General features: G+C 53.8%; 1 protein-coding gene across 4 annotated transcripts in view; it reads right to left on the reverse strand.

Moving 5' to 3' along the window:
- Nucleotides 1-12,063, reverse strand: part of ZBTB40 (zinc finger and BTB domain containing 40) — an 80,233-nt gene that overhangs the window by 21,848 nt on the left and 46,322 nt on the right. For all 4 annotated transcript variants that reach the window (XM_040428577.1, XM_040428552.1, XM_040428570.1 and 1 more), the window contains exon 11: nucleotides 9,480-9,923. In XM_040428577.1, coding sequence (XP_040284511.1) covers nucleotides 9,480-9,923 — 444 coding nt within the window. The remainder of the gene's footprint in view (nucleotides 1-9,479; nucleotides 9,924-12,063) is intronic.

Below are 12,063 nucleotides of genomic sequence, written 5' to 3' on the forward strand. Positions count from 1 at the left end.
ATTCCCGGCCCGAATAATAAGCTGGGCCAAGGAACGTAGGTCCTGGATGGGGACGTCCGAGTCCAACTCCTGTTCCAGCTGTGCACCCCAAGCAGAGATTGCTTTCCCTGCCCAAGCAGAGGCAAAAACCGGTCTGAGAGCAGAACCGGAGGCAGCAAAAATGCCCTTGGAAAGGGTCTCCATGCGACGGTCCTCCGCTGACTGAAGAGAGGACCCGTCGGGAACAGGGATGGCCGTGTTCTTTGACAGCCGAGCCACAGGGGGGTCCACCTTGGGTGGGGAAGACCAGGTGGCCACGACATCGGCTGGAAAAGGATAGCAAATGTCCAGCTTCTTTGGGTTGACAAAACGGGCGTCCGGGCAAGCCCAAGCCTTAGACACCACGGAGGAGAAATCAGAGTGGATTGGAAAGACTTTTGAGGCCTGCCTGGGTCTGATAAAGGAGACGCTAGCTGCGTCCGAGCTAGGGGGGTCATCCTGCACCTTAAAGGTGTCACGAATATCAGAGATGAGTTGGCCCATCGCTGAGGCTAGCTTGGACGGCAGGGCCGAGTCCATTTCCAAATCTGAAACCGCCAATTCACCTTCAGAGAGCGAATCCTTTGGAGAGGAGAGGCCCGTCTGGGTGCGCACGCGTGGCGGAGAGAGTGAGGCCTCAGAGGAGGAGGCTCGCTCTACTCTAATACGCTTCTGAGAGTGCCTAGCTCGGGAGGGGTCACTAGGAGAGGGTGAACCCGCTGCAGCGGCAGAAGCAGTGGACCCGGAGGGCGCGACAGTCAGAGTGGCGTCCTGCGGGGTAGGTGGCCTGTCTATTAGGCGGCCCACGACATGAGTGAGGCTTTCCACGGCCTGGGACAGGGATCTAGCCCAGTCAGAGGAAGCAGGGAGCGACACAGCGGGCGACTGAGGCTGCGGTGGAGCTCAGCATGCAGGACAGTGCGGATCAGACTGCCCCCGGGGAAAGGGTTCCCTACAAGCAGTACAGGCATGGTACCATGGCTTGGCGGCTGCAGAAGGGTCTGACATGGTGGAAAGATGTTGCACTTAAAGTGAGAACCAAGCAACAGTACTGTGGCACGGAGGGGGTTAACAGTCCTACCAGACCCGGATGATACAAGCGGCAGCTGTAAGGGGAACAGACTGAGGAGGCTGTGGAGGAGAGGCAGCAGCACGGAGCTGAATGGCTTCAGGATCGCACGGCAGAGAGATTAACCCGGAAGTAGCGGAGCGCAGCGGCACGGAGCTGAATGTGTAAGGAAGCTCCGCCCCCCCTCTGCCGCGCTGAAGCCGAAGCAGAGCCGCGCGCGCGCGCGGCAAAATGATTTTAACCCCCAAGGATGTTGAAGTGCCGGCCATGAAATGGCGCCGTTCATGCCATGAAAAACGGCTCCCGCCGCGCCTGGATGTAGCAGACGGCTTGCTTGTCTGCAGCCGTCCCCTGTAAGGCAGCGTTCTAGGACTTGCCCAGATAAACTGCCCTCCAACTAAGCCCGGTAACGTCCCGATATGGGGGGGGGGGGGGGGGGGGGTGGGGGGGGTTGCAGTGGCCATGTTGGTAGCAGCGGTGGGAGGGAGGAAGGGGAGGCTGGAGCAGCCACTCTCACCATACGCTGTCTTCGCCCTCAGTCCATCCAGCGGGGGTCGCCCCTTCAGCTCCTGGCACCGCAGTGGCAGGAAGCCGGGGGAGGGACTTGGCGTGCGGGCGACCCTGAGCTGGCGGGACGCAGGGGAGCGAGGCTGCCCTGGTCCACCTTGTCTTCTGTGGGGGAGGCGGCAGTGCGGAATTACCGGCACTGGCGCAACTCAACCCCGGGAGAAACAGAGGGGTCTAATGCGCCTCTGTTGTCCCTGTAGGTAGAAAAAAACCGAATTAAAAAACAACAAATAACGTAAAAATAAAAAATCATAGGAAAACAACCCTGCATAAGCAGGGGGTGTCTTGCCTCCTTGGACACTAAGCAAAAACTGGCAGTCTCTTCTCCAGGCTGAAGGGTATAGCTGATGGAGGAGGGGCTTACATCTTTCGCTTAGTGTCACGCCTCCTAGGGAGCAGAGCTATACCCATGGTTTCCTGTGTCCCCCAAGGAATATGGGCGAGAAATCCAATTTTCTCGTGCATGGCATTGGGGGACACAGCACCATGGGATGTCCCAAAGCAGTCCCAGAGGGAGGGAAACAAGAAAAAAGCACCATGCAACCAATCTAAAGTACAGCCGCTTGCAGAAGCTTTCGTCCCAGACTGGCATCAGCAGAAGCCAAGGAATGAATATGGTAGAACTTAGAAAAAGTATGAACCGACGCCCAGGTGGCGGCACGGCAGACCTGGAAAGCTGATGCCTGATGACGCATCGCCCAAGAAGCCCCAACCGCCCTAGTCGAATGTGCGGTCAACCTGGAAGGGGGAGCCCGCCCCTTCGCGACATAGGCCTCCTTGACGGCCGACCGAACCCAGCGAGAAAATGGTGGCCTTGGAGGCAGGCAAACCTTTACGAGGGCCCGCCGGGACCACAAAAAGAGAGTCCGAACGACGGAAGGGTTCAGTGAGGCGAAGATACAGGCGAAGAGCCCGAACCACATCCAGGCAATGGAGGGATTTCTCCCGAGAGTGAGAAGGATTGGGGCAGAAGGAAGGACAATCTCCTCATTAATATGAAACGAGGAAACCACCTTCGGGAGAAAGGAGGAAACAGGACGCAATACCACCTTGTCCTGATGAAACACCAGGAAAGGCGAACGGCAAGAAAGCGCCGCAAGTTCGAAAACCCGGCGGATGGAGGTGACAGCCACGAGGAAGGCCACCTTAAACGAGACAAACGACAGAGAGATCTCTGCCAAGGGCTCGAAGGGCGATGACTGAAGGGCGTCCAGGACGAGAGATTCAGGTCCCACGGCTCCACCGGAAAGCGAAAGGGAGGGGCTCGGCGAGCAACACCCTGGAGAAAAGTCCTAACCTGGGCCTGGGAGGCCACAGGACGCTGGAAGAGGACCGAGACGGCCGAGATCTGCCCCCTGAGAGAAGCCAGGCGAAGACCCTTATCAAATCCGGCCTGAAGGAAAGCCGGAATGTTAGGGACAGAGAAACTGAGAGGGCGAAAACGACCAGATTCGCACCAGGCAAAATACGCTCTCCAGGTCCGATAGTAAATGCGGGCCGACTGGGGCTTGCGAGCGTGAAGCATCGTCCGGATGACAGAGTCCGAGAGACCACGGGACTTCAGGACCACGGTCTCAACAGCCATGCCGTCAAACGAAGCTGAGGTAAATTCGGGTGGAACAGAGGGCCCTGGGAAAGGAGATCGTGGCGCGGAGGAAGTCGCCATGGGACGTCGGCGATCAGAAACACCAAATCCGCGTACCACGGCCCTGTGGGGCCAATCCGGAGCCACCAGGATCGCCGGAACTCGGGCTGCCTTGAGGCGCTTGAGCACTCGGGGAAGGAGAAGAATGGGGGGGGGGGGGGAGATACAGAAGGTCGAACTGAGACCAAGGAAGAACTAGGGCATCGACAGCGAGAGCCTGAGAGTCCCTGGACCGCGCAACGTAGTACGGGAGCCTGCGGTTGAGGCGCGACGCAAAGAGATCCACGTCCGGAGTTCCCAAACGGTGACAAAGTTGGAGGAACACTTCTAGGTGGAAAGACCATTCGCCCGGGTAGACCAGCTGACGACTGAGAAAGTCTGACGCCCAATTGCCGACCCCGGGAATGTGCATGGCGGAGAGGACAGGAACGTGCTCCTCCGCCCACCGCAGGATACGGGAGGCTTCCTGTAGGGCTATCACACTCCTGGTGCCCCCTTGGTGGTTCAGATAGGCCACGGCGGTGGAATTGTCCATCTGAATCCAGATCGGGAGACCGCAGAGACGGGAAGTCCAGTGAGATAGTGCCAGGAAAATCGCCCTGAGTTCGAGGACGTTGATCTGCAGGGAAGACTCCTGAACAGACCAAAGACCCTGGACAGTGAGGGACCCGAAGACCGCACCGCCCCCCCCCCCCCCCCCCCAACCCGAGAGGCTGGCATCTGTGGTGATCACCCGCCAACGGTGGAGAGGAAAGACCGGCCCAGGGACACTGTCCGAGGATCCAGCCACCAGGAGAGATCCTGGCAAAGCTCGTGAGGGAGGCGGATCCAGCGATCGAGACCTGCTGGGGACCTGTCCCACCTGGATAGGATGAACAACTGAAGGTCCCGGGAGTGGAATTGGGAATAGCCTCGAAGGAGGCCACCATCCTGCCCAGGACACGCATACACATCCTGATGGTCAAGGGAGACGGGTCGCGGAGACGAGTCACCCACGCCTGAAGAGAGGCAATCTTCTCTGGGGGAAGGAATACCCACCCGAGGCGAGTATCGAAGATCATGCCCAGAAAGGGCATCCTCCGGCATGGGACGAGAGAGGACTTGGAGTGGTTGATGAGCCACCCGAATTGGGCAAGAGCCGAGAGGGTGATGCGTAGGCTGGACAGGTTGTCCTTCAAGGACGGAGCCCGGATCAGAAGGTCGTCCAGGTAAGGCACCAATGCGACCCCCCTGGCACGGAGAAGTGCCACGAGAGGCGCTAGTACCTTTGTGAAAACCCTCGGGGCAGAGGCCAGGCCGACGAACTGAAAATGAAGAGAACCCACCGCGAAGCGAAGGAACCTTTGATGGGAGAGGGCAATGGGGACGTGGAGATAAGCGTCCTGAATGTCTATGGACGACAGGAACTCGTCCGCCTCCAAGGAGGCGATCATCGACCGGAGGGAACCGTAAACAGATTCGAGTAGAACCCCTGAAAGCGTTCTGATTCCGGAACCGGAACGATGACCCCGAGGGAGCGAAGGGAACGAATGGCCGGAAAAAACTCGTCTGCCTTGGCGGGGGACTTGGGCGGGCGACGTCAGGAAGAACCGTCCCGACGGAAGACCAGAAAATTCGATCTTGTATCCGGAGGAGACCACCTCCAGAACCCAAGAGTCCTCCACACTTGCTTGCCAGATATCCTGAAAGGCGAGCAGGCCCCCCCCCACCTTGACCGGGGCAGAGCAGGTTTGGGCTTGGCATGCCAGGAGGGCTTGGCCTTAAAGGAAGGCCTAGTGGACTTCTTGTCTCGTCTGGCAGAAGGGGCCCGAAAGGAACGAAAAAGACTGTGCCCGAGAAGACGACCCAGGAAAGTGACGGCGGCGAGGCTGGTTCTGGGGGAGAAGGGAGCTCTTACTGCCAGTGGCCTCAGAGATGAGCTCCTCCAAACGCTTCACACCGAGGAAGGGAAGGGAGATTAGAGCCTTCTTGGAGGCGGAATCCGCCGCCCAAGAACAAAGCCAGATGGTGCTGCGTATGGCCACAGAGTTAGAGGCCGCACGGCCGGAGCGGCAAGCCAATTCCATAGAGGCATCACAAAGAAACTTGGACGCCTGGTAGATCTGAGAGGCAAGCACTGCCAGTTCCCCTTGGACCGAGTCTGGAGGTAAGGCTCGGATGAGCTGTTTGGCCCAGATCGCGCAGGCCTTGGCCACCCAGGAAGCGGCAAAAGCAAGGCGGATGGCGGCACCCGCTTCTACAAAAACAGACTTGGCCAAGGAATCAACCTGTTTGTCAGCGAGATCCGACAAGGAAGCCGCATTAGCCAGGGGAAGGGTAGTGGCCTTTGCCAGGCGTGCCACCTGAGGATCTACCTGAGGAGTACCCGTCCAGAGGTTGACTGATTCCTCAGAAAAGGGATAAGGGACATCCGAGGCCTTGGTAAGGTGAAGGCGCCGATCAGCGTGACGCCACTACTTAGCCAGAAGTGCGTCAAAATCCACGTGATTAGGGAAAACCACGGCGGAACGTCTGAAGGACACTGACTCCTGGAAGGAGGAAGAAGGATCGTCCTGCACATGGAGTACGTCCCGGACAGCTTTAATGAGATCCTGTATGGCCGCAGACATCGCCGAGCACCGCTCTGATTCAGAATCAGAAGCAGAGGAGTCCCCAAGAGCAGCGGAAACGGCTGAAGAGGAAACCTCGCCCGTCTCAGACTTATCCGGGGAATGATCCGAGGAAGCTGAGGAAGAGTGGGACCTGGCCGAGACCCTACAAGGTCGCTTACGGGACAGAGTGCCAGAGCGAGAACGGACGTCCCCAGTGGGAGAGTCCCTGCTAGAGGAGGCCGCAATCTGAGCAGGCAAACGGTCCAGAGACTGCGCCAGAGATTGGGAGAGGCTGGCAAGGTTCCCTATGGCTTGGGACAGGGTAGCAGCCCATTCCAGAAGAACCGACCCGGAGGGGACCGCAGGGGCAGCCTGGGCGGGCCTGGGGTCGAGGCACCGTGTGCAGAGAGAGTTAGACTGGCCGCAAGGAAACTTATTAAACAGAGAACATGCATAATGAGTAGAAATCCCGGCAGGGGGAGTGGGGTCCCGACCAGTGGAAGACATGTGGCTTAGGATGGACCCTGCAAGGAAAAAAGTCAGCCGGAGGGCTGCCTACCAGACCCAAAGGTGCTGTGTCCCAGAAGAATAAGCCGCAGCGCAGGAGAGGAAAGAGCAGGCAGATAGAAGATGGGAACGCCCTCCGTGACCAGCAGAAGCCCGCGCTGACAGAGGATTGGTGAAAACAAGCGCCTCCCAGGGCTCCCCCCACGGAGGGGAGGGGAAAAAGGTGAGCCCGGGAAGCCAGAAGTGGGCGGAGAGAAAGCTCCGCCCCACGTGACCTGCGGCCAACAGGCCGAAAGGCCGGGCCTAAAGTAGACAGAGCTGCCAGGAGCGGACGCCCGCGAAAGTGACCAGAAGCAGCCGCGGAACGGGAGGGACACAGCGCTGAGGGGAACAGGAGCCCTGCTCAAAGAAGCACCCCAAAGGAACTCCGGAGTCTGCCCCAGAACGGAGACATGCGCCACCTTGCAGGTACCCCGGTCCATGGGAGAAGGAAGAGCAGAAGAAGCGCCTCCCCCCCCCCCCACACACAATGTTCCTCCAGCTACTAGGCCAAGAGAGGAGAAGGTGGAAAGAGAGGGGGGGAAGAGAGAGAGAGGGGGGAACCACAGGGCCCCCGCGACAGATTGGATCCCTACTCACCTTCCGAAGTCTTCAGGCGCAGCAGTGACCACCCCTTCGGCGGACTCAACACGGGGACCGTGGGACTACCGGAATTCCACTGCGGAAGCAGATTTAACTGGGGACTGGGTGGCTGCCAGGTACCCGAGTACGCGCCCGCAGGGGGGCAACTAAAGTGGAACACGATGGAGCAACCCCTGCAGCAGGCTAAAACCTGCAGAGATAAAGAGAAGAAAAAATAAAATAAAATAAAAAATTAGCAGGATGACCTGCGAAAAAAGATAGCAGGTCATGTCTGCCTCCTACGGACACTAGAACAAGACTGATCTCTCTCGGCTCTGGCAGAGGGGTATAGCCCACCTGGGTGGAGCCAACACTTTTTTTGTTTCTAGTGTCAGCCTCCTAGTGGCAGCTGGGCATATACCCATGGTGCTGTGTCCCCCAATGCCATGCACGAGAAATTAGAATATCGTGCAAAAGTCCATTCATTTCAGTAATGCTATTTAAAAGGAATTGCATTAATGCAGCCAAAAATTAGAATTTTGTGAAAAGGTTCAATATTCTAGGCTCAAAGTATCACACTCTAGTCAGCTAATTAATCCATACCCCCTGAGCAAAGGGTACCTCAAAATTGAGACTTTGGGGTTTCATAAGCTGTAAGCCATAATCATCCAAATTATAACAAATAAAGGCTTGAAATATCTCGCTTTGCATGTGATGAGTCTATCACATATGTTAGTTTCAACATTTAAGTTGCATTACTGAAATAAATGAACTTTGCACGATATTCTGATTTTTCGAGTTTCACCTTTATAAATCAATATCCCCACCTAAACCCTCACGTATCAAACATAACTAAACCCTAACCATGACCTATCAGTCTAATGCGCCTACAGGGGACTCTAACCATCAGATTTCCATAACTTACCTAAGCTTAGGATATAACGGCCAACCCAACATGTTTTGCCTGCTGCTTCTTCAGGAGTGATATAGGCCTGATCTAACTAGTGTGAGTAATAAACTATCCTGGGCCAATAGGGAAGAAGAGTGGCAGATCAGGCTACTTTCGCACTCGCGTTTTGGGGGGGATCCGTCATAGATCTGCAAAAACGAATCTGTTACAATAATACAACCGTCTGCATCCGTCATGAATGGATCCGTTTGTATTATCTGTAACATAGCCAAGACGGATCCGTCATGAACTCCATTGAAAGTCAATGGGAGACGGATCCGTTTGCTATTGTGCCAGAGAAAACGGAGCCGTCCCCATTGACTTGCATTATATGTCAGGACGGATCCGTTTGGCTCAGTTTCATCAAGTGGACAGAAAAACGCTGCAGGCAGTGTCCGCCTCCAGAGCGGAATGGAGACTGAACTGATGCAAACTGATGCATTCTGAGCGGATCCTTTTCCATCCAGAATGCATTAGGGCAAAACTGATCCGTTTTGGACCGCTTGTGAGAGCCCTGAACGGATCTCACGAACAGAAAGCCAAAACGCCACTGTGAAAGTAGCCTCACATGTTAAAAATGCACCATGAGGTCACAAACGGCACATGATTAGTCATCTGGGTCCCCCAAGGAAACCTCAGCCCATTGCAACATGCAGGAACTGCTTTCAAATGCCCTCTTAGCTAATCACTGGTAGGGGGTTCAGTGGGGGGTGTACATCTTTTATATTTTTAAGCCCCTCTGACACTGCTTGACAACTGGTTTTGTTTAGCTGGAACATCCCTTAAATATTGGCTCCAACAGAGACTTTTGAGCAACACATTTCCAACATTTCGCTATAACGAACAGAATAGTGCTGAATATTGTTGGAAAGGCTTTACTACTATAAAGTGACACAGGACTTACCTCTTCAGACCTAGAGCTGAAGGCCCCTTTCACATGAGCGAGTTTTCCGCACGGGTGCGATGCGTGAAGTGAACACACACCACCCGCACTGAATCCTGACCAATTCATTTCAATGGGTCCGTGTACATGAGCGGTTTTCTTATTTACGCATCAGTTCTGCGATGTGCGAGAACCGCAGCATGTTCTATATTCTGCTTTTTTCATGCAGCCCTGGCCCCACAGAAGTGAATAGGGCTTCAGTGAAAAACGCATTGCATCCGGATGATGGTTGCTAGGAGATGTTGTTTGTAAACCTTCAGGTTTTTTTCACGCACGTGAAAAACTGAAACACTGAACGCAAATGCAGACAAAACTGACTGAACTTGCTTGCGAAATGGTGCGAGTTTCACTGAACGCCTCCTGAGCCAATCCGTATCGTTCGTGTGAAAAAGGCCAACCTCTACTGGCTACCAGTGCATTTCTCTAGGTCCGAGATGAACTTTAGATATCAATAAAAAGGACTCAAAAATCAGCCTCAAAACAGTAAGGAATTTGCATAACTGCTGAATTTTGTAAGTAGATTTACACATCAGACGCTTATTATTGCAAATGATCAAGACAATCATTACCAGACGGATGAGCAAATTCTTTGCCACAGATGTCACATGTCACCAACATTTTCTTTTTCCCTTTGGCATTACGAGAGATCAGATAGCCGTGCACTTCCTCTCGATGCTGGTCTAGCTCCTTCTTAGAGGCCTGCACCACGTTGCAGTCTTTGCATTGCAAGGGATTTCTTTTTGCCATTCGGCAGCGTTTCATGTGCACCTCCAGTCGGCAGCGGAACAGGAAGATCTTGTCACAGGATTTGCAGATAAAATTCTTTTTTGAGCCTTTTTCTTGGGCGAGTTCTGCCCTCTCTTTTTCAGAATCTACTTCTTCATTTTCATCGTCTTTCGCTTCTTCATCTTCCTCGTTTCTGTCGCCAACCTCTTCAATAGCATCAAGCTGGCAGTCGCTTACTCTCCACTTCATAGTGCTTTGGAAATTGTATTTGCAGTCCACCAGCAAACCTTGAAATAAAGAAATGATTTTAAAAAGTGCAATTGACAAAATGTTCAATGAAAATAAAAATATTAGAAAGAGCACATTAACTTTTTCCCAACTTTACCATGCATGTATGGCAGAAATCAGGTCTTTGAAGATGGCATCCACGGAGAAGCTAAGCGAATGCCATAACAACCCAGAGGCATTGTCTGTGATCGGCAATAATGCTGATCACAGACATTTAACTCATCAGATGCCGTGGTTAATTGTGAGCACAGCATCTGAGCGGTGAAACCACGGGAGCACAGCCATGAACGGGTTCCCTGTTTTGAGGGAGCCATTTGGTTGCTATGGTCTTTCCATAGAAATATAGTGAATCTCCCGTAGGCTGCAATGTTAAATCATTGCAGTTTATGTGAAAAGTGATTAGACGAATGGATGTTTAAGTCCCCTCTTCTGTTCATTGGGGGACAGTCTTGAGCTTGGGTATAGCTATTGCCACTAGGAGGCGACACTAAGCAAAAAAAAGTGTTAGCTCCTCCTCTCTGCTATATTCCTCCTGCAGACACTGAGCTAATCAGTTTGTTCAAAAGCAGTAGGAGCAGCCAGGAGAAGCCAACAGCAAATAATAAAAAGGAAGAAAACAGGAGATTGGTACCAGTAATGTACGTACAGGGTGGGAGCTGTGTCCCCCAATGAACGGAAGAGTAACAGATTTTACGGTAAGTACAAAAATCTAGTTTTCTCATCCGCATCATTGGGGGACACAGTCTTGACCTTGGGACTTTCCAGAGCAGTCCCCGGGGTGGGTCATAAACGAAGAAGTCATCCTGCCAATCCGAGGACCACTTTCTGCAAAACTCTACGCCCCAGAGAAGTGTCAGAAGATGCAAAAGGTGTGCACTCTGTAAAACTTGGAAAAGTGTGCCCAGACGACCAGGCAGCCACCCTGCACCCCTGAAGGGCCGGCTGCCCCATGATGTACTGCCTAACCATTGCCTGAGCAAAATGAGCAGTAACCCGGAAGGGTGGAGCCCGTCCACTGATGCGGTACGCTTCACCAATAGCCAAACAAATCCATTGGGAAATGGAAACTTTGGAGACAGCCAGCCCTCGTCTCGGTCCCTACGAAATGACGAATAATGAATCCGTCCGTCGGAAAGAGGACGTCTGAAACAGATAGATGCGAATCCAAACCAGATGCCCGCTGATGAAGGGCGACCGACAGGCAAGAGCTGCTAGATCCGACACCCTACGGATGGAAAAGACTGCCACCAAAAAGGCCACCTTGCAGGACAGGAAGCGAAGGGACACCTGCTGCAAAGGCTCAAACCGAGAGGACTGGAGAGCGCTAAGCAGCAGATTAAGGTCCCAAGGATTCAACGGAAGCCGATAAGGGGGCACAGCGTGCAGAAAGGTCTGAACCGCAGAAAGGGAAGCCAAATTCCGCTGAAAAAGAATGATGTCTAGATATCAAGAGCCAAAGAACTGCAGATGTGACAAAACTTGCCCCCCATGGGGGAGGAAGTAGGGATGCCTGAAGTCAGAGGCCCCACACAACATAACGGACTGCCAGAAGAGAAGAGCACTCCAGTGGGACCATGATGAACAAGTCAAGGCTAGAGAACCTAGACCAACACCACCCGTGCAGGCATCCAACAGCAGAAAGGGGGCATACGAGCCCCCAATGGCTATGAACACTAGCCGAGCAGGCAGTAACAGTATGTGGAGAAAGTGCAACTACTCGCCCTGCGAAAGGGGAGAAGTAAAGAAGGCTGATGCGGCTCAGTAGGGAACCAGCATCTAGGGGTGACAACAAGGACAGTACGACTGCTCTACCCGGGGAGGGGAGCCATGCAAACAATACACATATGCAAACTGAATAGGTGCATACCCAAAACCACACGGAGGCAACGCTGATGCTGTCACTGTGGTAGAAGGTAGAGGCAATGCACTACCTGTAACAGCTCGAAGCCCGCGCCCTAGAAATCGGCAGGTTATACCATGCACCGAAATACCCACGAGAAGTGAGCAAACCCATACATATAAGGCCTGGAGGATCTATTGCACCTGGTGATGGCAGAACATGAGCACAGTGCCACCTGTGATAAGGAAATGTAGGCACAATCACAGAAGGTTCCATTCCTAGAAGGGGGGACGATGAAC

Source organism: Bufo bufo, chromosome 1 (genome assembly GCF_905171765.1).
Source record: "Bufo bufo chromosome 1, aBufBuf1.1, whole genome shotgun sequence".
In the NCBI taxonomy this organism is placed as follows: Eukaryota; Metazoa; Chordata; class Amphibia; order Anura; family Bufonidae; genus Bufo; species Bufo bufo.